The sequence below is a fragment of the Rutilus rutilus genome (assembly GCF_951802725.1).
Source record: "Rutilus rutilus genome assembly, chromosome: 12".
NCBI classification, from domain to species: Eukaryota; Metazoa; Chordata; class Actinopteri; order Cypriniformes; family Leuciscidae; genus Rutilus; species Rutilus rutilus.
In genome coordinates, this window is record NC_140217.1 from 10089687 (window position 1) to 10114640 (window position 24954).

General features: G+C 36.1%; 1 protein-coding gene and 2 long non-coding RNA genes across 3 annotated transcripts; 2 read left to right on the forward strand and 1 right to left on the reverse strand.

The window, feature by feature from the left end:
• Positions 1-246: 246 nt before the first annotated feature.
• LOC311301597 lies at positions 247-13495 on the reverse strand. The gene is made up of 3 exons (XR_014629481.1): positions 13374-13495; positions 11486-11580; positions 247-421 (listed from the first exon to the last, which is right to left on the reverse strand). It is a non-coding gene; the product is annotated as an uncharacterized lncRNA (long non-coding RNA).
• On the forward strand, positions 5423-7432 carry LOC311301513. The gene is made up of 5 exons (XR_014629469.1): positions 5423-5526; positions 6219-6254; positions 6366-6451; positions 6956-7025; positions 7156-7432. It is a non-coding gene; the product is annotated as an uncharacterized lncRNA (long non-coding RNA).
• A 1519-nt stretch (positions 13496-15014) lies between the features above and the next one.
• On the forward strand, positions 15015-24680 carry mcm6 (minichromosome maintenance complex component 6). The gene is made up of 17 exons (XM_084425575.1): positions 15015-15215; positions 15522-15668; positions 16446-16556; positions 16689-16938; positions 18099-18264; positions 18350-18495; positions 18580-18730; positions 19526-19667; positions 19860-20001; positions 20080-20187; positions 21045-21200; positions 21313-21441; positions 22357-22518; positions 22603-22735; positions 23088-23273; positions 23409-23548; positions 23999-24680. Exons 1-17 carry the CDS (start codon positions 15115-15117, stop codon positions 24116-24118), a joined length of 2490 nt encoding a protein of 829 aa, XP_084281701.1. The 5' UTR covers positions 15015-15114; the 3' UTR covers positions 24119-24680.
• The last annotated feature ends 274 nt before the right edge of the window (positions 24681-24954 follow it).

Below are 24954 nucleotides of genomic sequence, written 5' to 3' on the forward strand. Positions count from 1 at the left end.
AGATCAATAAATGGCATTCACTGAATCAAGTGCAGACATCAGGCCGATGGTGTGAGAATGAGATGATAATGTTGTTTATGTTTTATGGAACATGACTGTACAAAGAGATTGTAGATTTGTTACGTGCTGGTATGTGTTCCCCGACGTATTTCCTTCTGCCGTCGTCCGTCAGTCTGACTGCTCCTTCTCTCAGCTCCAGTGATAGTAAAAAGGAGTACGTATGATGACACACACACACACACACACACACACACACACACCATAACTCATCATAACAGTCAAATTCTTAAATGCATTCCAGCAAACCTGTATTGACAGTGACAGACCTGTCAGGACTCCGTTTACTGCTTTTGTTTCTGGAATCCTGCTTGTTGAAAGCGTATAGTCGGCTGTTCTTTGATGCATTTATTCCCTTTCTCACCTGAGGAGACAAGCAAGGGGTCATAAAGTCATCAAGTTCCAAGTATCTTGCATTAATCTCTTTTGTCTGCCATCACTTCAAGCTTGAAAACATTGAGTGATGATGACTGAAGACATTAAATTGCTCACACGGACACCAGGCACATGTACCCGATACTTTAGATTACCGATACCAATTTAGATGAATCTGTCTGGCATGTTCAGAGCTATTCACCCATGTGTTTGTGGCTCCTGCTTCCCAACAAAGATGGAACGTTTTCAGAACATTGGCTAAAATTCTTGCAAGGTTCTCTCAAAGTTACGAGTAAACATTCTTCCAGTAGCGTTAATAGAACGTTCAGTCAGAGTTATCTGGTCTTTAATAATGTTCTCAAAATCTTAGCACAAATAAATGTTATACCTCGTTTATGCAATGGAAACATTTTAGTTGTACGTTCATCTAACATTTTTTAAATGTTACTACTAGTTTCATTCAAAAGTAACGTTCCCATAATGTTTGTAAAATGATCAAATGGAATGATCCCTGAACGTTCACAAAACATTTAGAAAATTCAGAAATTAAACTAAATGGGAACATTAACAAAACGCTCTAAGAACATATTTTTGTTAGCTTGGTTTTTACATTGATTTGTTACAATAATTTTTTTTTTTTTTAGTTTTAGTTTACTGTCATGTCAAACACGCCATTTATTAGGGTTCAACTCAATACATGAATGACATGTGAATGCAGGTTTCAAACTGACTGTCAACAACATCAGACAGAAAATGACAGCTGATGCTGTTGACAAATTAACCATATTTTGCCATCAAACACGTATTAAATCCAGTAGCCGTTATGTTTCACTGTTGTTAGTAGGTAGGACTCACATAAAATGAGAAGAAATCTCAAACAATTTATTTTTAGTTTATGTGACAGAGTTGACGTAACAAAAAATCCAAAAACAATTACTTACATTTATTTTAAAAATGTGTGTGATGTTGCTGAAAGGTAACGAGAATCTTCAGGATGAATAAAATGTTTTAATAAATATCTCACAGAGTTGACCAGAAGTAGAGAGATCTAAATTAAAGGTGTATTTTTTAAATATCAGGACAGTAGTAATATTGAAAATATGTATTTATATTGCTGTTATATATATCTTAATATGCCTTTCAAAAGGCTATAGGGTCAGTAAGATTTCTTTAACGTTTTTGAAATAAGTCTCTCGAGATCAAAGGCTGCATTAATTACATCAAAAATACAGTAAAAACAATTTAAAATAACTTTTCTATTTTAATATATTTTAAGATGTAATTTTTTCCTATGATGGCAAAGCTGAATTTTCAGAATCATTACTGCAGTCTTCAGTGTCACATGATCCTTCATAAATCATAAGATGATTATTTGGTGCTCAAAAAACATTTCTGTTGAAAACAGTTCCGCTGCTTAATATTTTGGTGGAAACCGTGATACATTCTTTTTTATTTTTTGGGGATTCTAGGATGAAAAAAAAACAAACAAAAAAAACAGCATTTATTCCAAATATAAATATTTAATAAAATGTTAAATTTCACTTTTGATCAATTTAATGCATTCTTGCTAAATAAAAGTATTCATGTCTTTTAATAAAAATCTTACTTTTGAATAGTAGTGTGTATTATAGTAAATATTGTCATAATGATGGTTGTTTTCGAGGCAGTGAGTGGTAAACAGTAACTATTTCTATTTCAATTTCATTTTTTATTTGCTATTTCAAAACTAAAGGCAGGTAAAACAGTTTTTGCCATGTGTCAAGAATTAGACTAAAGCTCTAGACTAAAAACTACCATCATCTCAAATAAGCAACATAAACTATTACCATAATAAAGACATGCAAGAGTACACGTATCAGCCATGATTTCATTTCCATATATACGCCGGCCTCTATTTATAGAATATTTACTGTCCTGCTGTCTGTAACAAAACAGGAACAACCTTTTTTCCGCTTCATTTCAGGAACGTTAAAAAGTCTACCAGACAACACATATGTTGTTGTGATACAGTGACAGAAAACACGCTTCAAAACACACACTGACGCGCACAAACAAAACAACCACATGCAAGCTCACATCTGCGCGAAACAGGTTGTCTTTGGAACCCAAACACACAATAACTCACGCACAGGCTACTTGTTTGCAGGATACTAAAAATACAACAATAGGTCCGTCACAATATGATTAAGCCGTATAATAGCTTCCTTCCAGGTCAAGTCCTCTCATCTCTCTCTCTCTGCAAAGCTGCATTCGGCCACTGATCAACCAAAGCATCCATTCACTCATTCGTTTGCTCATTTTCTCACGATGTGTGGAGGATGTCCTCAAAAGTCCAACAACATCCTGATAGACAGCTGAGAGTCGAGGTTGTGCGCTTGCCCATATGTGTGGGTGCGTGGTTTCTAACACATTTGGTGATGTGCTTTTCTTTAGAATGACTTTCAGAGGTGTTGTGATGAAGCACCACAGGGATGAACTATTCAAAAACCCCACTGTGATTAAGAATCGTTGTTGTCTGATATCATTTTGAAATATAAAAATGTTTTTTTTTGGTTTTAACAAAGTCTCTTTAAGGCAAGTAGGCCTAATTTCACTCTGCGGCCATCTCTGAAACGCCTCTTCGGCAGCTGTTTCAGTCATGCGAGTAGCCTACAACTCATCTCTCTGAATGCAACATGGGGAAACATCAGGGCCCGTATTCATAAAGATTCTAAGAATCCTCTCAGAAAACTCTTAATTTAGCTTAAAAACTTTTATGTAGGAGTCTTAGCTTAAGAGCGATTCGGGACCGATCTGAGAGCAACTCTGAGTAAGGAAAATACAAAAACTTTTATCTTAGTGAGGAGGCGGGGTTGACCCCGTTGCTATGTATGACACAATCTTTTGAAGACTGTGATTGGTTGGTTGTCCAAGAAGAAAAAAAAAAAGTGATTTTAAGTATAGGGTCTATTCTAAGCCTCCACTTTGAACTTACATGCGTAATTTTTCCTATTTGATCGTTCTCTCACACACACACACACACACACACACATTATATATGTGTATATACATCCTTTTTTTATTTACCATGCTGTTGATTTCCTATAAGGTATTTGATTGCTTAGAATGATAAAAATTGTTCCACTCTTTCCAGTTACACTGATTGCTGGCATGTCTATTTAAGCGGTGGTTTGAATGTTGGTTTTAATGTATCAAACATGGAATTTTCCCAGTTGCCAAATATCGTAATGTAGTGATTACTTTCATTTCAGGCGCTATGGCATTTCTGCGCTGTGTCGGAGATATTAGCGTGTCTCTAAAAAGATCAGTCACAAACATGATCCCTGCACGATCTAATCTATAGCGCCTTATTAACTCACTGTCATCCATTGTCAGCAACACATTTCTTCTCCCACTTCGTCTTTCTGCCATTTTCTTCTCTGCTAAAGAAACTCTTAAGCCTCTTAAAAGTCCTCGTCCGTGCTCCTAACAATTTTGACCTTAAGACCTCTTTTAAGGGTTAAGATGCTTTCTGAATTACTTTTTTCTTTACTGGGAGTTTTTCTTTAATTTTAAGAGTAAACGCCCACATTTCTAAGAATTTTCTTAGAATTTTGTCACTAGGAGCTACTCTTTGCATTAAGATTCTTTATGAATACGGGCCCAGATTCTCAAAAGCTGTTCACCAAGCTTATGATTAAATTTCATATTTGAAATCACTAATGAAATCTGTCTCACGAAGAACTGTCTCATCAATTTTGTTTCTAAATGCTCAAAACTGCATTTTTCAGGCTGGAGCAGCCAATGCATTGCATGTGCAGTCATAAGCACGCGTGACGCAATGACTTTACCAATTGGTGATTAGCTCTTTTATTTACAGTGCTATGCATAAGTTTAGACACCCATACTAAAGTTGACTAAAAAGAGGAATAAAAAATCATCTTTTGGAAACTGAACTTAATGCCTTAATTAAAAAAATTAGGAAAAATCCAACCTTTAAGGACACCAATTTTCTTTGTGAATAAATAATGTATCGTAAATAAATAAATGTTCTTCCTTAAAATACAGGGTGCATAAGTCTGGACACCCCTATGTTAAATTCCCATAGAGGCAGGCAGATTTTTATTTTTAAAGGCCAGTTACTTCATGGATCCAGGATACTATGCATCCTGATAAAGTTCCCTTGGCCTTTGGAATTAAAATAGCCCCACACTGTTAAATGTTTCTGTTAATTTACGCCCAAATTTCAACATGATTAACCTGTTATTTTTAATAACTGCGCCTTACTGTTAAATTTAGGAAATATATGTTAAATAACACCTCATTTTTGTTATTTAACACCTCATTGTTAAATAACACCTCATTTTTGTTATTTAACCGCAAAATCTAAAATTCAAGCAAAGATGTCGGATAGAGTAAGATCATGATGGTCTGGTATGTTTGGAGATAAATGCCGATATGCAATTTTATGCTTATTATAAAAAAAGTTATTATTTATCAGTGGAGAAGTTAGCAATTTCATTTCGTTTTTTTTAGGTTGCTAAACAATGACTGATTCAATCAATAGTCGACGGTGCAATCCATTACTAACAAACTAAATATTGTATGTATTTACTGAATGAAGATTAGACAAATTAAACACCTGATTTCTCTACTGCAAATGTTATCAAGAATAATCTTGCATATAGCCTATTCCATAGACAGAAATGAGAAAGTTTGCGGTGTTTTATGCATGCGCAAATGTGTTTGTTATCGTGGGTGTAATAGCCTTTTATTACCCTATTAATAGGCTACCCTACACTCCGGATTTTACGCGAGACGGCTTATACATTTAGTTGAGGAACTGCGCTCCCAATGTGTGTCTGTGTGTGTCTCCCCTGTTCTTTCTGAACACGGTGTAAATATCCGTATGACACGCAGCACGCTTGCAGGCGCCCGCGCCTCTTTATTATGTCTATTGGCGGCACTATCTGAAATAACATGATCATACAGTATTTTTTTGCAGTCTGGGAAGGAGCGTAACAGTTAGAAGACGGCATTTGAACCTGCAACGAACACGGAGATCCATGTCGGAAGATCGCGGTGGAGATTATCGACCAAAATCACAATAATCCGGTGAGATTAAAGCGTTTTTTGAAAGTCATGCATAGTTTGAACATTTATCAGTGATGTTGATGTATACATACTAAACGCCACGGACTTACACCATGAAATGAAGTAACTTAGCTAACTAGCTAGCTGCTAATGAGCCAAGGTGATTCAAGCTAGCAACATTTCGATAGTTTGTCCATTAATTTTAGAAACAATGCGCTTATTTTAATGTCCATTTATGTATACGATCTAAATCTAAACAATAGGCTAACGTTAGGCCTATAACGTTTAAGTAGCATTCCCGTGGTCAAGTTTGTGTGGCATTCTTGCCATATGCACGTCAAATCAAACGGCTTACAATCTATTTAACAGTTACTGATTAGCTGTTTATGATGCTAGATAGTTGGTCAAAGACTGTATTTGATGAATTCATGTCAGCTGCTCGTCTTTGATGGATTATAGCTGTTTGGGCTACCAGACATGCTGGTGTGACGATTTTATGTGCAGGTTTTAGCCTATTAATGAGGTAAATCCAGCAAAAACAGCTATAGCCTACTGATCGGGCTAGTGCAATATCTAACGTTAGCTATGTGAACAGCTAACGTTATTCTCTTTTAATTGCATTGGCATAGTGCACCCTATTTTGTGTTTTTGTGCTGTTTTGATTATCATTGAGTTGTAGATCAATGTTTACATTTGATTTGATTTTATTACAGATGCAGATGCAGGGTACCATGACAGCACAGCACCAGGTGGAAATTTGAATGGTTTCTTACTTGCTTTAATCTAGCAATTTACTGCTAATCTATCAATAAGTCTAATTGGCTTGCATAATGTTTTCTTGACAAACTTGTGGACAACAGATGATGTCGAGCTGTCCTATCAGGTCATCCATCTTCTTCTGTCTCACTTTTCTGAAGATGTCTCAGGACTCATTGTTCTTGCAGATGTAAGTTCCCCTACACACAAACACACACACACCTCTCTCTGCCTCTCTTTCTCACACACACACACTCCTCTCTGACCATCTATCTCTCCCTCACTTTGCCTCTATATCCATTCCTCTATCTTTACCTATCTTTCACTATCTCTCTCTTTTTCTTTACCTACCCTGTATCTATCTCTCTGTTTTATCACTCTCTCCCTATCAATCTATCCCTATATCTTCCTCTATTTCTACCTCTATCTCTCCCTCTTTCTCCCTCTCTCTGTCTCTCCCTCTATATCTGTATCTATCTAACTCTCTCCCTCTATCTCTTTTATCTATCTCACTTTCTATCTATTTATCCATCACTATCTCTCTCTGTGTCTTTCTCTATCTCTCTATCTATATCCCCCTCTCTCTTTATCTATATTTTCCTGTCTCTCCATCTCTCATTCTATCTATATATCTATCTCACTCAGTGGTAGTCTTATGTCATTAATATTGTGTTTAATTTGTTCTATGTCCTAGGGATATGCCACTGCAGCTGACCTTGAGAGTTCACTCTCTATACCTGCCACTCCTCGTCTGATACTTCTTGGTAAGTTGGTTTTAGATAGGACAGTTTGGCTTTGGTGTTGTATGTAGTGAATTCAATGGTATCAAACTAAACTGTATTCAAAATGAAAACTAAAACAGAAATTTGACAGTTTAAAACATTTCTGTTTCAGGAGAAACGGAAAGCCGCTTCCAGCGCTGGATGCTCAGCCTTGAGGGCCAAATCATTTGTGAAGGGATCCAGTCCACCTTTGTGACAGGGCTGGCATCTTTTTTTACCCTGTTTTTACATCTTTAACCTACAGTACGAAGCCTATGTGTAACATTTTTATGTGACCAGAAGTCACAGTGTATATCTTGCACCAACACAGCGCAAAGCCAAACGCAAGTGTCTTTGCTAGTTTAAGACAGACGCAGTTGTTATTTTTCGTCCAGCGACCACAGATGTCAGCAATGAACATAATATACAGTATATTTCTGTGATTGGTCTGATCCATGTCTGCCTACATGTGTAAGTATTTACCTTTCAGTGTTTGTATTACAATAAAAAAAAGTTAATTTCAACATGGAACTATTAGTTTTCTTTCACTTAAGTGTTATCTGATGGATTATGCCTATTCTTGTATTAACTCAAGCTAGAATATGTCTATAACAATCAGTGGTACACGTTACTATGCTAAAAATAATTAACAATATTTAATGGAAACAAAATAAATGGTGATTTAACAGGAAAATAATGGTAACACTGCTGCCAGTTGTTTCCTGTTTTTTCTGTGATTCACAGTAAATTCCTGTTGAAAAACATTACAAGGAGTGCACTGTAAAAAAACAGTAACAGGAATTAACTGTTAAAATAACAGGAAAATAATGGTAACCCTGCTGCCAGTAATTTCCAGTTATTTAACAGGGAAATAATTAACAGTGCACATCATCACATAGCCTTCACCATACCTAGAGATTGGCATGGTTTTATTTCAGTTAGCCTAATAGCTAGTTTGATTTGCATTGAGAGATGATCTTATGGAAAGTACCCCATGCCAATCTCTAGGTATGGTGAAGGCTATGTGATGATGTGGGGCTATTTTAATTCCAAAGGCCAAGGGAACTTTATCAGGATGCATAGTATCCTAAAAAAAAAATTACAAAAAATACTTAAAAATAAAAATCTGCCTGCCTCTATGGGAATTTAACATAGGGGTGTCCAAACTTATGCACCCTGTATTTTAAGGAAGAACATTTATTTATTTACGATACATTATTCATTCACAAAGAAAATTGGTGTCCTTAAAGGTTGGATTTTTCCTAATTTTTTAAATTAAGGCATTAAGTTCAATTTCCAAAAGATGATTTTTTATTCCTCTTTTTAGTCAACTTTAGCATGGGTGTCTAAACTTATGCATAGCACTGTAGAAGGCGGGACTTATTCTTTACTTTCTCCCATTCATAGTAATATGACTGTCTTTCTATATCTAAAGTCTTTGGTTTCACACATTATCAGAGAGAAGAGTCTGACTATACAAAAGTGTACATTTTTAAGAGTAAAAAAAGCTTTTTCTTGAAGACTTAAAGCTCTCAATGTAAATGATTTCTGTGAAACCTGTGAAAGCTATAAATCTTTTCAAAAGGTATACAGTATCCTTTTCTTGCACCCTTGCATTTAATATGTTCTCTAATACAGGGGTTTTCAATCTTTTAGATGTCATGAACCCCGAAATATGATCATCACCCCCATCCTCAGGCATCTATCTTTTATAATCACCCAATTTACACTGAAATTATTATTTTTTTCTATTGATTAGTAATGAACTGTTAAATGTATTTTTATTTATTTATTTTAATCTAATTTAATAGATTTAATAGATTAAAAACGAACTTATATTTTTGTAATTACACTTTTATTAATTAATTAATTTTAATCTAATTTTGTACTTATTTTAATATTATCATTTACTCATTCATCGCTCCCCCGGACCCCCGTTTGAACACCCCTTTCATTTAATAAAATATATACCTCTCTTACTCTTCCTTTTTTCAAAATTCCAGGTCAATACAAAAGCTTTATGAATCTTATAAAAGCTGGTGTTTGTAGACAGGTGTGTTTTATTATTTATGACTAATCCACTGTTATAGAGAGGCTGTTATCATAATTCAGATTCATGGTCAAGCTCAATAGTAAGTGTGCAACAGTTAGCGCTTCCTAACAGTGACCGGCTTTCCTGTGAGTCTGGGGTAACAATGGTGGGAAAAAAGCTCCTTCATTGACGGGACCTATTTTCACACGTCCACGTGAAACCCACGACAGCACGCACTCTACGCCCTTGACAAAGACCACCAAGTTCAACAAAGACACTTCTGACAAAAGGACTATCATGACAACATAAACAAAGTGTTAAGAGTAGTCCATGGGAAAATGGGAGGGGGAGGGGGTTTAGGACTTTCCTAATTGAAAGGTAAAGTATGTAATTTTTTTTGATGTCAAAATAGCTTAAAACTATAAGGAAGCCATTAACAGGCTGATTTCCCTAACAGTGTAAACACTGTGGCTTTGTGGTGCTATCCAAACATTGATTTATATGTTTGAGTATCCGGACCAACCGGAAACAGCAACATTGGCTCAACCAATGGCATTTTTTTGGCTGTGTCTGACTGAACTGCGGGATTAAAAATCACAATTCCTTTTGTCGTCAGTAGCGGCACAGAAATGACACATTGTGCAAACTAATGACTCTACTGTAGGCGAATACAAGTGCAACCTTATATGCAAGAAAAGTGAAAATTCACATTAATACTGGAATTTTGTTGTATTCTCATTATGCATGTGTCATGTAAACATGTGAACATGTCATAACCTGATTAAGCTAATAAATCTGATGCAAAGACATGTGTAGCAACTCATAATGTAAAAACTGCACACAATGTAATAAGTATTTTCTCAAAACGTAATAAAATCTTGAGCTCATAATGTAATAACAATCATTTGTCATATTATCATAATTGTAATAGCTTTTAAAACATAACAAATATTTGTATTCCTTTAAATGACATATTTAAAATTCTAAATCAGTCATAAACAGATTTAAATATTCATGCAACTATTATTATTATTTGTCACAGCTTATGTCTTTTAGAAGTATGTGTTTCTGTTGCAGGAGAAGGTGTGGCCTGCATGCAAGCCAGCAGAGATAATTATCATATTTTTATTAAACATAAAACATTGGTATTCCTATGCACTTTAAAAATCTAAATCCAGTCTTAACCTGCCTACAAAATCCATCATCAAATTACTGATACTACTACTACTTATATGCATAAGGTGTTCATACTTTTAACTGACAAACAGTTTTAAATAGCAACATTGCGTACAGATGGTGTAAAAACAAAACCTCACAGTATCAATATAGCAATGATGTGTGCGTCTGTGTGAGACCGCGTGATTGCATTATCTGCTTCAGCCAACGGAAGCATGGAGCACAAATTAAGCAAACATTTCTTCACTTTAAGTTACAGCAAAAAAAACCCTGAATTTACATCAGAGGGCAAGATGAAAAATACAGTCAAACTTACAATCATGTACAGTGGTTATAAAAAGCCTACACACCCCTGTTAAAACAGTTTGGTTTTGTGATGTAAAAAAGAAAGAAAGATGCAATAAAATCAGAACTTTTGCACCATTAATGTCAAATTACAACATGCAGAGCCATAATTGTAATTAATAATTGTTTCACTTATACATTATGTGCTGGTATTACCTTATATACTGTGATTACATTATAAGTTCCTAAAGTGTGTTAATAATGTAATACATTTCTCATTCAGCAAACCTATATTACATTATGTGTAAAATCGTTATTACATTGGCAAATCGTCATTACATTATGAGCTAAAGATTTTATTACATTTTGGCAATATTATTACATTATAAAAACAATTATTACATTAATAATGTAATACCTATTACATTAATGTGCAGTTATTACATTGTGCATTATTATTATTATATTATGAGTTGCTACAACATGTAGGATGTAAAAACTTTTTAATGCTGTTCTTTTGAGCTAAACAACAAATCATTCACGGTTTGCACAAAAATATTAAGCAGCACAGTTGATTAGTTGATATGATAATAATGAGAAATGTTTGTTTAGCACCAATTCAGCATATTAGATCGATTTCTGAAGGATCATGTGACACCGAAGTCTAAGGGATGATTCAGCGTTGCCATCACAGAAATAAACTACATTTTAAATATATTTAAATAGAAAAAATATTTTAAATTGTAATAATATTTCATAATATTACAGTTTTTCTGAATAAAGTCTTAACCACCAGAATATAGCCCTTAATCAGAAAACAATGAAAAAATGTTCTTGCATATATATATATATATATGACCCTGTCTGTGAGAAAAAGACCGAACAGCATGAATCAGTGGTAAATAGGCTCCCTGCCTTCACTGACAGTGCATGGATTGTCAGACTTTGTGTGAAACGCACAAACACACACCTGCTGTTAGACACAATGATCTTCCTCCGAAGACTCGTTTTCTCACTGTGTGCTAATGAGAGACCAGCTCAGTCGAAGATTCCCACCAGTCTACCCTAAACAAACAAGGAACATACAAAACAGTTGGAGAGGGGGAGGGGGGGGGGGGGGGGGGGGGGGGGGTTGATACATTCAGGTGCTGACACAGACAGATGTGCCATTTTATTCCCATGCTTAAAAACACATTTTGGATATACAAGTGTAAATACTGTGTGCAAATACACCCACCTCAAACACATGGCCCATATATTCAACATGCAGGTTCCTACAGGTATATGTAGCCTGTGTAATTATAGAAGCCTGGTAAAAACACACCTGAAAATCTGGATTATGAGGGGTTTTGCTTTTGCAACCAACACCATTAAATCCTCGCTGGATTTTCACTCTTTGGAAACTCTAACCGAAAGACTTTGTTTGACCTCAAACAGCTCTCAGAGCTCTAAGTGCTCCTGTGACCTTTCTTTTTTGCTGACCTTTGACCTCTGACATCTGTACTCTGCCCTCTTTCACTCTCCCGCTACTGTTGGAGGTATCTGAAAGCTGTGCTGTGTATCTGTGTATATCTGTGTATATCTGTGTATAGGGTGTAAACATAACTTTTTGCCAAATCAGCCAATGTTAAGAAAATTAACACAATTTACCAGGGATACCGGCCATGAAAATGTATTTTGCATTGCAAAATTTTGGGGTCTGTATGACTTTTTAATATTTTTGAATAGTCTCTTATGCTTTTAAAAGTCTCTTATGCTCACCAAGGCTGCATTTATGCAATAAAAAATGCATTAAATTATGCATATTATAATTTTTTTTAGGATTCTTTATGAATAGAACGTCACTTTTGATCAAATTAATGCACAAACAGTGACAAACAATGCAGGTCACTGTATCACTCGCGGCATCATATACTGTACAAGCATGTCTCTGACTCAATAAAACGACACTTTAATACTGCATGCTATTATAGATTACAATTTTTGTAATCATTGAATGCTGAATTGCCAAATGCACTTTTTTCACAAATGCACAAAACACAAGAGTGACTTCAGCACAGCTTTCAGAAAACAAGTTACTTTAGTCTAGCTAACCTCATTTATGGGGGTTGGGGCTACACATTAAAGCACAACCACCCAGAAACAACTCACGTGTTATGACTTTAAAATATCTGTCACATCTTGTTTTATGTACTTTCACCCCAAGTAAGATAGAGTCTGTTTTTGGCAGTTATTGGGTGGGTGTGAGATTGTGAAATACATAAATCTCCTGACTAATGCAATATCTTATGCTCACCCTGGCATCTGCAAGCATGCAAAAAAGCCCTCATATATACTGCTGTGCCAAATGTTACGAAACATCTGATGTACTGAAGGCGCCCTGCAGACAAAACCGTCTAGACACTGTTGGCCGTAACGCTATACCTGGCTAAGGTGTGTGTGTGGTGATTCAGTCACTGCGTTAGTGTATGTTTATCATATTTACTGAGTTACGTCTACGGTCTACAGCAAAGTGATTGAAAACATGTTTGGGTTTTAAACACTTTGAGGGCACGTAAACACACATGCACCCACACACAAAGAGAACAGGGGACAGAGTGTTCAAATCAACTTAACCATTTAAAAAAAACAGTCAAGCGTTAGTTTGACGTCTGCAAGTCTTCATTTTACCCACCAATGAAAGTGTGACTTCAAAATTTAAAAATGCCGCCAGAGGCTTAATTCAACCGCCATAAGGAAAACCACAAGAACAAAAGACATATAGAGAGACCACAACTCAAGGCATACGCCCAACAGACACTAAAAACTCTCAGAAACACACACACACTTACATACCACAAAAATGTGTTCTTACTCACTAGAATCGACCAGCAAGTGGTTTTCTTCCAGACCAAACTACCACTTCTTAATGAACCACACACAGATACGGTTATTTGTCCACAAAGCCCTCCAGCCACACATATCTGATAACAGAAACCTGTCAAAAAGATCAGTCAGATCTATTAGTTTGTCGAAAAAACGAATGAATCTAGGAAGAATGTCAGAATGACTTGAAATCTTGACAATGCTTGCTTGCAAATAATTTACTTTTGTAAATTAAACTTTTGTAATGCATGTTTATGATCGTATTCTTCGCAATTCATCTGTGTATGTTATTCCAAAGAACAAATTTGTATTTGTAATTTTTTGTTATTCTTCATCTGAAATGACTTTCTTCTCTGTTGATGCCACTTGACTTATCGTTGAATGTCCTGATTCAGATAATAAATCAGAAATATCATAACATTGACTGATATATTTTGAGATAAATGCATATTAAATGAATGTACTGAAATACTTAAACATTATATCATATATGCTAATTAATTACTTACAAATGAAAACCACAGATCCTCCTATTTTAGTTGTTGTATGAGGAAAACATAAATCACATATGTTTGAAAAAACATTTAATGCTGGTCTTGGGCAAATATCGAATGAGAGGAAATATGAAATTTATTGTACCATTTATGCACAGTGGAACATTTTTTCACTAGCATGTTTTGACATTTGTAGTTTTATGCATTGTTTAACTCTCTGGCGCTTTCTGCTGTTTGGATTAAAAAGCTGGCTACTCGGCTGTTAACGTAATAACAATAATAATATAGCAATAGCGCCATCTACCTTTGACACAAGGAAATTTTTTAAAACCTGGCAATTCGTAGTGTGCCAAACAATCATGGAAACTAAAATCATTAACATTAGCTGACCTAGCTGCCAGCTAAAATCATTAGCTGACCTGCCTCGATAACAATGCAAAGTAACGGCGGGTGGCTGACAAGTGATGTCACAAATAACTGCAAAATAACTGTCATAATTCTTTTTTTTTGCTGTAACGTTAGGCCTATTTATACTCTGCAAAACAATAATGGCAATTCATTATTTTGAAATGTTACAGTTTCCAAAAGAACAATCTCACCTAAGCACTATCCATGGCATGAATCATAAACGACTGTGATTGGTTCAACTTCACTGGCTCAGAGAACAGTAACAGGTACCACGTGACAAACAGTGCAGCGGTCTAAAAATCATTTTAATGGCACTGTTGAGAAGCGTTAGTAAAACACATAATGAAGTGTTAAAATAGCAGGTATTTTATTTAGACTGTAAGCACTATGTGTGGGACTAAGGACGGTAACGCTACCTGATCAATCAAACGTCTAAACGTATTAAACGCATTAAACGTCAAACGTCTAAGGTCCGCCCGTTTCGAGTAACACCTGTTTCACCCTTTCACATCTATCTTTTATTTTTATTTTTATTTTGTTTCAATCGTTGACATAGTTATATTATTTAGAACTAAAATTTACTGAAACTATCTAACCTCAACTTGATGCCACGACCCTCAACAGAAAGCTCGAATATGATTGGCCACTATGGTCCAATTGTAGTAGCAGCAGCACAGAGAAGCATCTATCTGATTGGTTCCTGTTGGCGCGAAACAATCACATGGTACAGCATTTCGCGCGAAAACTTCTGCAAGAGCTCGTGTTGCTTCGCGTGGTAGACGGGACGGAGAATACATTATTGTTATAACTTCGTAATACCAATTGCTTTGAAATGGATCTTTTGGAACCTGGAGCGAATCAGAATGCTGGTCAGATGATCAAGGACGACCTGGCGGAAAAATGCCAAAAATTATTCCAGGCGTTCTTAGAAGAGTGAGTAAATGCGGTGTTTCTTATTGTTCTTCTGCATCACAGGTTACACGATGGACACCAGAATAGAATAACAACAATAATTCGAATAAACATTACACGCTCGTACAGTAACGTTAAGCGTATGCAATGTTAAGTTAAACTACATATATATTTATATGCAAATGCACATTTTCTAATTAGACTTGTGCACGTGACCATGCATCATCTTTGCTATGATGCACTATATAATTATAATTTGCGTGATTTGTATTAATTTTTGGCCTTAATCAGAATTTTACACTAATACTTTTGTGTACCGATTCGCAGGTTTCATAATAGTGATGGAGAAGTGAAGTACCTGCGGGACGCAGAGGAGTTGATCCGGCCGGAGAGAAACACGCTCGTGGTCAGTTTTACTGACCTTGAGGGCTTTAATCAAGAACTGGCAACCGCCATCCAGGAGGAATTCTACAGGTCTGAAAGGAGCCAAAAGAAAAATCTAAAATGCTCTCGTACATTGCTTTAGAAATAGAATCAAGCCACCATATACTGTCCCACTTTATATTAAGTGTCTTTAACTACTATGCACTAACACTTAAATGAATCTTTTAATACAGTGCACTTTAATATTGTACTTAATTCATGTAATTACAGCTGTAATTAATATATAATTACACGGTTTAACACACCCTTAAACCTAACCATACCACCAAACCTGTTCTAACCTTACCTGTAACCGACCTCAAAAGCTGCAAAAGTGTTTTGCAATACAACATGAACACATTCAGTCCATTGTATTTAAGGTTTTTTATTATATAAGTACATAGTAGTTAAAGACATCTTATATAAAGTGTGACTCCATATGCTTTGCTTATCTTACTGTTTAATTACTAGTACACATTGATCAAAATATTAATGCTTAAAATTGTGAGTTGTTATTACTATAGTAACAACATTTAAGTTTAGCTTTTATAATTATTATTTTTGATATAATACTGGTATAACACTTTAAAGTTATTGCATGCTTAAGTGTGAGTGGATCAGAGAATCTGCCTTAAAGAACCTGAAGCACCCATAATGATAAATACATAATCTCAGATGTTATTGTGCAAATTAATGTGCATAATGAGTATGTGCTGCAAATGGACTTGCATTTGGCAAAGGCTTTGACAGCTACAAAGCTGCCTTTTGAATACATAATTGATAACACCTTGTTTTTAATAAATATATATATTTTTTTATTTCATTTAGACTTTACCCCTTCCTGTGCCGTGCTGTGCGTAATTTTGCTCGGGATCATGGAGAAGTTCCCATCTCCAAGGAGTTCTATGTTGCCTTCCAGGATCTACCAACCAGACACAAGTAAAGAGAATTTTAAGATGCGATGACTGATTAATCATTTGAAACTAAAATATTTGACAAAATTACACATGGATTTTTTGATATTTTGAACAAATGCGTCCCGAACTGATGTTCTCTTGTGGGTTCCTGCAGGATCCGTGAGTTAACCGCAGTGAAAGTTGGCTCACTCGTGCGCATCAGCGGACAGGTTGTCCGTACTCACCCTGTTCACCCTGAGCTGGTGAGCGGGACCTTCCTGTGTTTGGACTGTCAGGGAATGATTAAAGACGTGGAGCAGCAGTTTAAATACACCCAGCCGAGCATTTGCCGCAATCCTGTGTGCAACAACCGTAGACGTTTTCTCCTGGATACAAACAAATCCAAATTCATTGACTTCCAGAAGGTATGACAGGTGCTTTTTTTTTAAAAACCATATATTATTATGTTCTTTGGTAAACCCCCTATCCTGTCTTGAAATGAAGGAGAAGTCACAGTGCAAAGCATTCAAAAAGGCTGCTGTGTAGTTAATAATATGTCACAGGTTCAGCGCTAAGGATATTTTTCTGTTGGCTCTGCAAAAATTACGTATGACATTTTTCTGTAACATATTTTTAAGTGAAGTGTCAGAAAAAACATTTTTTTTTACATGACTATTTGCAAAAAAATAAAAACCTCCGGCCATTTATGTAAAATATTCATAGAGGCAATATTTGAAGCAAATGGAGACCTAAAGTAATAAAATAATGAAATCAGTAATATTGAGAATGGAAAGGTGTGTCAATAGATATTTCTAATGTCAGTTTAATAGAGACATAACTTTTATTATTTATGTATTTACACAGGGATAGAAAAATTGCGACTGAGATCAAAAGAAATTATTAGCTGAACAAAACCATTAGATGGCTGCACAATTTGGCCAAAAATTAGAAAGGTATTATAAGTTATTATTGATAATAACAATAGTTATTGTAGACAATTCTATATATAAACCCCCCAAAAATATTATTGTAATATTTCACACGAAACTCATATATTTATTTAATTAAATGACAGCCGTTGCAATTGTATAAGCCATATCGCAACTTCGTTTTTTATTTAAAGTCATTATGAAGTCAAAATCGACAACTCTTATTTTTTTTATGGAATATTGCAGTATTTATTATATGTATATTTATTGTATTATTATTTGTAATCTTTAATCAAAATAACTTCCCCATCTGTCACTTGCATGAGATCACAGCAATCGCCCTACATTTTTTCCTTGTCCGAGAAGCCGTTTCACTCGGATTATTCACTATAGGGAAGAAAAGACTATTGCAACTTTCATTTCATGCCGACTTTAATCATGCAGCCCCACACAGAAATAACAGTTGCAGAAAACAGTGTATCACACGCTTGAATGTTATATTTATATAAGTCTTTCCTATTTTATTGCGCTCTGTCAGGATGATTGAGCAGATGGCATTTCGTCACACTGGCCCCAAGCCATCCTCTTTGTCAATCACTGTATCTACAATTTAGTGTTATTAGTCTATGTTGACGGTTTATTTACCCTGATACCAGGTGCGAATCCAGGAGACCCAGGCTGAGCTGCCACGGGGCTCCATTCCTCGTAGCATGGAGGTGATTCTGCGGGCTGAGGCTGTGGAGTCGGCACAGGCCGGTGATAAATGTGACTTCATTGGCTCCCTCATCGTTGTGCCTGATGTATCTCAGCTGGCCACCCCAGGTATACGGCTCTCATCCTGTCGGACATCACTGATGATAATACAGTGCTTGTGATTCTTAGCATCATGCGATTATGTTTGTTTCAGGTGTGCGTGCTGAGACCAGCACACGTACTGGTGGTGTGCAGGGTTACGAGAACGAGGGTCTCCGTGGGCTTAAAGCGCTGGGCGTCAGAGAACTTAACTACAAACTTGCTTTCTTGGCATGCCACGTATGCCTCACCAATCCCAGAGTAAGTGTCAAGCCCAACATTTTGACATGGAGGTCTCATTTTCTATCACTTAGCATTATTTTAATGGGCTGTCTCTGTTTGTAGTTTGGCGGTAAGGAGATCCGGGATGAGGAGCAGACAGCAGAGAGCATTAAGAAACAGATGTCGGTACAGGAGTGGGAGAAGGTGTTTGAGATGAGTCAAGATAAAAACCTCTATCACAACCTCTGCACCAGCCTCTTCCCTACCATTCACGGTTAGTCACTATGACTATCATTGGCCATATGTCTTATTCTAAGTTTGGCACAAACACAAATTGACACTGTCAAAATATGAGGATTGTTGTTAATGTTCTATTTATACTAAGGTCGGTATGAATACTTGATTCTGTTTGGCTGGAATGGAACACCATTCTATATTAATGCATTTTTTTGCCTCCACCTCATGCATTAAAATCCATTAATTCACAGCTAGCCATGGATTATCCTTTACATTTATTATTGGTCAACCAACAGAGATTTAATTTACTCGCAGTAAATAACCATAGTCATAATTTACTCACCCTTATTTTGTTCCAAACCCATAATACTTTTGTTCATCTTCGAAACACAAATGTAGACATTTAATGGATTATAATTCCATTAAAATAATTCCCTAATAATGTCCCCCCCCCCCCCCCCCCCCCAACAAAACTTTGACGCTTCAAAAGGTTCATAAAGAGATTGCAAAAGTAATCCATATGATTCGAGCATCTCTTGTAAGTGCGTTTAAGCTTCTGTTTACCATATTTGATATGCTCTATGTATGTGCTTTGATCAATGATTTTACATGAATAAAAGCCTAAATTAAATCTAGTCATTCAAGTTGTGTGGACTTCCAATGAAGGGACAGAAATCTCTTAGGTTCCTTTGAAAAAATCTTAATTTGTGTTTCGAAGATGAACGAAGGTCTAGGGTTCATATTCTCTTAATATAGCATTCTACATGAACCATTCCACACAGCTTGTTGGATAATATCAAGATGGTTTACATTATTCATTTGTTGTTTTCAGGTAATGACGAGGTGAAGCGGGGAATTTTGCTCATGTTGTTTGGAGGTGTTCCTAAAACCACCATGGAGTGCACATCTCTGAGAGGAGACATCAACGTCTGCATCGTGGGAGATCCCAGCACAGCCAAGAGCCAGTTCCTTAAGTGAGACTTCTAAAGCACATGAACACTGTTACGGGATTTATTATATATTATTGTAATTACTCTAGAACCTGTTAAAAATATAGAAGGTATAAAGGAAACGTAGCGACATTTCAGCTAGTTTTACATGTTTGCCCAAAATGTGTATTAAAAAGTAGCATACCTATTAGTTCTAATGGTTTGGCTGTTATTCAGGCATGTTGAGGAGTTCAGTCCACGGGCGGTCTACACCAGCGGGAAAGCCTCCAGCGCGGCAGGTCTCACAGCTGCTGTGGTGAGAGACGAGGAATCACACGAGTTTGTCATTGAAGCTGGAGCGCTCATGCTGGCTGACAATGTGAGTTCATCTTTTTACAAATGATTCATATGTGTAAAACCCAAGTGATTTGATATTCATAATATATGTTGTCTATAGGGTGTTTGTTGCATTGATGAGTTTGATAAGATGGAAACGAGAGATCAAGTGGCCATCCATGAGGCCATGGAGCAGCAGACCATCTCCATCACCAAAGCAGGGGTCAAGGTAGGGGTCAAAGATCAAAATGTGGAAGCATCACTGCCCCGTGACATGTTTCCAAACACCAGATTAGATCAAATTGGAATGGAACGGACTAAAACCTTAGGCTATATTATGCTATATTATCCGTATCGGCCCGATAAGAAAATTTGTCTGATATATTAAAGCCAATAAATAATGGATTATTTCCTTCAGCTGAGGCACTGTTCGCCATGATGGTTTTGAACTGCTTGAAATATGATTGGAATCACTTCAAAAAAGGAAAATACAGTTAATTAAAACATGTGCAGCGCAAGTTTTATAGGCTACATAAAATTATAATGAGAACATTATAATTGTGTTCTTGGGACATGGCTTTTAATGGTGAGACTTTTGTTTTTGTAACCAGGCTCTTAAAAATTCTATAAAAATTTGGATTTAGATTTATTGGCTAATATATCGGTTATCGGCTTTCAAATGTAAAGAATTATCGGCACCGGCCAAAATTTTCATATCGGTGCATCCCTAATCTAAACGTAACCATGTTAGAGACAATAATTCTAAATTTATATCAGTCGTCAGATTTCTACACTGTAATAAATATCCCCTACGTCATCTTAAAAGCTTATGTCCAATTGCTTCCTTTATTTTTTAAGTATGAAAGTCATTTCAACTCATTTTGACATAAATTAAACTGATGTAACTTAAAAAATAAAGTTGAAATTTGTTAAATTATTTTGATGAGTTAAAGTAATGAAAAACATGTTGCCATAATTTTTTAAAGTCCTAGTAGTTTATCGTGTCAACGGGTATATTGCTCAACCCTAGCCCTAATAGCTAAGATATTTTATACTTGTTCGATAAGATTATTTTTCAAATTGTAGGCCACTCTGAATGCTCGCACATCCATCTTGGCTGCGGCGAACCCAGTGAGCGGGCGTTACGACCGCTCCAAATCTCTCAAGCAGAACATCAACCTGTCGGCACCCATCATGTCACGATTTGATCTCTTCTTCATCCTGGTGGACGACTGTAATGAGGTATGAGCATGTTTGTTCTGAACATCAGTGCAACAGCATATGAAGATGTTTGTGGATACAGAAGGATGCTGTTATACTGTTAGTAAATGCCTCTCTCTCTCTCTCTCTTCAGGTCACAGATTATGCCATAGCCAGGCGTATAGTGGATCTTCACTCCAGGATTGAGAATTCTGTCGAGCGTGTCTACAATCTAGATGAGATTCGCAGATACCTGCTGTTTGCTCGCCAGTTCAAACCGAAGGCGAGTGATAGGAAGACTCATCTTCATTCTTTCTGATGCTGCCACAAAATATTGAGCAAATGAATCTGAATACTAGGGCTGGGTTAAATTGATTTTTGGTCTGTGCTGTTTTCAGTTGATGCGGGAACAAAAGTTCACTAAATATTATTTTGTAGCCCACCTCCCATTCAATAATCATAACAGTCTTTGTGCTTTGTTACTTTTGATATGAATCAAATTATGTCAATTTTATTCTGAAATTCAAATAATACATAACATTTTGGTGCTCTTTAATGTGGCTTTACAGATGGCTGTAGTCGCCTCAGTTCAAGTACAACTAGTTACAGCATGAAATAAAAGATACAGTAGAATGTAGCGTAATGTATCATGTCTCAATCAGTGTTTTAACTGCAGAAAGACGTCAATGAAACGGCGTGTAAACGATACGTCACATACATTTATCTCAGGAAAGCCAATCAATGTCAAAGGTTAGCTTGAAAAATTAACTCTAGAGAGGAACATTTTGCTAAATATATTACATATTCCTTGTATTTTTACATCAATATTTAATGTATGTTTCAATAAATCCGTCATGAAAACAAGTGTTTATGACAGCAACCATTTCAATTTTCATTTCAAAAAACAAAAAAAAAGTTAATTTTAACCTTCAATATTAATTCACCAACTGACAGGGTTCCCTATATAGTTTTCAGTATTAGTTCAGAGATTGTTTTTCTTTGAGCAAAATTTACGTACTGTACCTGATATACTGTATAATGGATTGATATCGCAGTTGAATCGAGATCGGAATTGAATTGAATCACAATTTTACTTGTGAAATGTGTGTCAATGCCCAGCCCTATTGAATATCAGGTGTAAATAGGGCCGAAGTCAGCTATTTATTAACTGTGTTTCAATCTGTGTGCGTGATATCAGATCTCAAAGGAGTCTGAGGAATTCATCGTGGAGCAGTACAAGCGTCTGAGACAGCGGGACGGCTCTGGAGTCACTAAGTCAGCCTGGAGGATCACAGTTCGCCAGCTGGAAAGCTTGATCCGTCTTTCTGAGAGCATGGCCAGGATGCACTGCTGTGATGAGGTGGGAACGAAAGGTGGGAGCATGATTTTGGTTATGAGATATTAGTTAAAAACATTTCTAAATCTTCCTGTTTCTATTTTTTAGGTTCAGCCTAAGCATGTCAAGGAGGCTTTCAGGCTGCTGAACAAGTCCATTATTCGGGTCGAGACTCCTGATATCAATCTGGATCAGGAGGAAGAGGAGGCCATGGAGGAGGAAGACGATAATCAGATGAATGGTACAGTTGTCTTCTCTTTCTAGACACATTAACGTTTCATTCAGGCTCATTTCGAGTCATTTTGGTCGAGTTCAACATGGTTCTAAATCAATGGTTCTTAACCAGGGGGGCCCAATATGTCTTTTAAATTTATTTTTATTATTTAAATTGACTTGTATTAAAGTATAACTTAAACATATTTTCATCTTATCTGTGAAGAAAGGTCAGGCTAGTACTCTATGCGGTGGAAGTAACTTCAAGCCACAACTAAACTAAACCTCTAACTGGAAAACATTTGCAAGCATAAAGGGAAAGCCATCTTTCGTTATTGGGAGAGTTTTGAACCATTTCTTGGTTTTCTCGCTCTTTTTAGGCCATGATGCACCTAACGGTGTGAATGAAGCTGTTAACGGGGAAGTGAATGGTCACGAGCACACAAATGGTATTGACGGTCATGGGGTCAACGGAGAAAGCGCTAAACCCTCGCTGCGACTATCGTTTGCTGAGTATAAACGCATTTCAAACCTGTTGGTGCTACATCTGCGTCATGCCGAGGAAGGTGAGCACTCTGTACAAGACTTGACAGGCTGTCATTTTAGCAATTATTATGCACTTTTATCACAAACTACAACATGACAAGCTCAGACAAACACAACCCAGAGGAATCTAATTTGCATTGTGCCATTTCTCCTAGCCGAGGACGAGTCTGCACTTAAGAAGAGTGAAGTTGTGAACTGGTACCTGAAGGAAATCGAATCAGAGATTGATTCGGAAATAGAACTCATCAATAAGAAGACAATGATAGAGAAAGTTATCTACAGACTGGTTCATTACGTAAGAAAACATTTTCACGTGATATAAATCTTTGTTTTATGTGAATATATGGAAGCTTGTTTCCACCACTGAATAAAAAAGGTGAGTTTTTACTCAAAATTCTGACATTTTTCTCACAATTGTTTATATCTCACAATTTGGACTTTATAACTCGCAATTGCAAGTTTAAGTCTCACAATTCTGAGGGAAAAAAATATATCTTGTAGTTCTGACTTTATATCTTGCATCTCCGAGTTTGTAACTCGCAACTTTTTCTCCGAATTGTGAGATATACGAGTTATAAAGTCAGAATCGTGAGATATAAACATGCAATTGCGAGAAAGAGTCAGAATTACGGGATGAAAAGTCACAATTTGCTTTTTATTCTTTATTCTGTGGAGTAAACAAGTGGGATGGAGACTACATGAAATCTGTTTTAACAAAAAAAAATTATGACTTTTATTTTTTCAGGATTATATTCTGATTGAGTTGACACAGTCTGGTCTGAAAGGGTCAGCTGAGTCCAGTGGAACAGAATCCCAGGAAGATGTTACTCTGGTGGTCAACCCCAACTACACATTCGACGACTAGACCTTCTGCTGTATTAACTCCAAATAAGGGATGTTTGATGAGATGGTGTTCGGGAAGCAGCCCTCTTCAGTCTCCTCTCTCTTTGTAAATTGGTTGTTTTCTGGTTTTAGGAGGGGTATATCCATCATCATTTTTAAGAGGATTTATGACCATACAAAAAGGTGTTGGGGGGGGGGGGGGGGGGGGTAGGGGGGGTCGTTGGGGGTATTCGTTATGTAAATATGTTTCTTGTTTTGATTGTTCTAGTGTTTTAGAATATTTTAGAATGTTAGTAATGGACATCCAATGCATAAAATGTTTTGCATATACAGTTTATCATGTTTTGTTAAAAGTGCTGTCAAAGTATAACATCAAAATAACTTGTGTTCATTATGCAATAAATGTTAAAATTGTTTATTTGATGAAAAGCGAGTTCTGTTTTTGAAACGGAAATGGGATACCAGTTGTGTAGATACCCTTTCAAATGTTATTGGCCAGTTGTCTGTACAAACTGCACGTTCAAATTCATCATATTTTTAAATCAAACATTTTCATGTATGAATAAAATATAAGTTACACACGGTTAAGTTATTTTGGCTAATTTAATGCAAATACAAAACATTCAATATTTACAGATACAAATGCAAGAAAAAAATAAAAGGGCAAAATTACATTAATTTCTAAAATTAACTAACATAATACATTAACTTAGTAGTATATCAGAAGAGTCATGACTTGCAACTTAATTATTTTTCATAAATCATATAAATTAACATCTTAAAACAAAAAAGAACACTTTTAAACAAATACTCTTAAGAATGTGAATGGATAAATGAAGAGTGGTGCAGGCATAGATA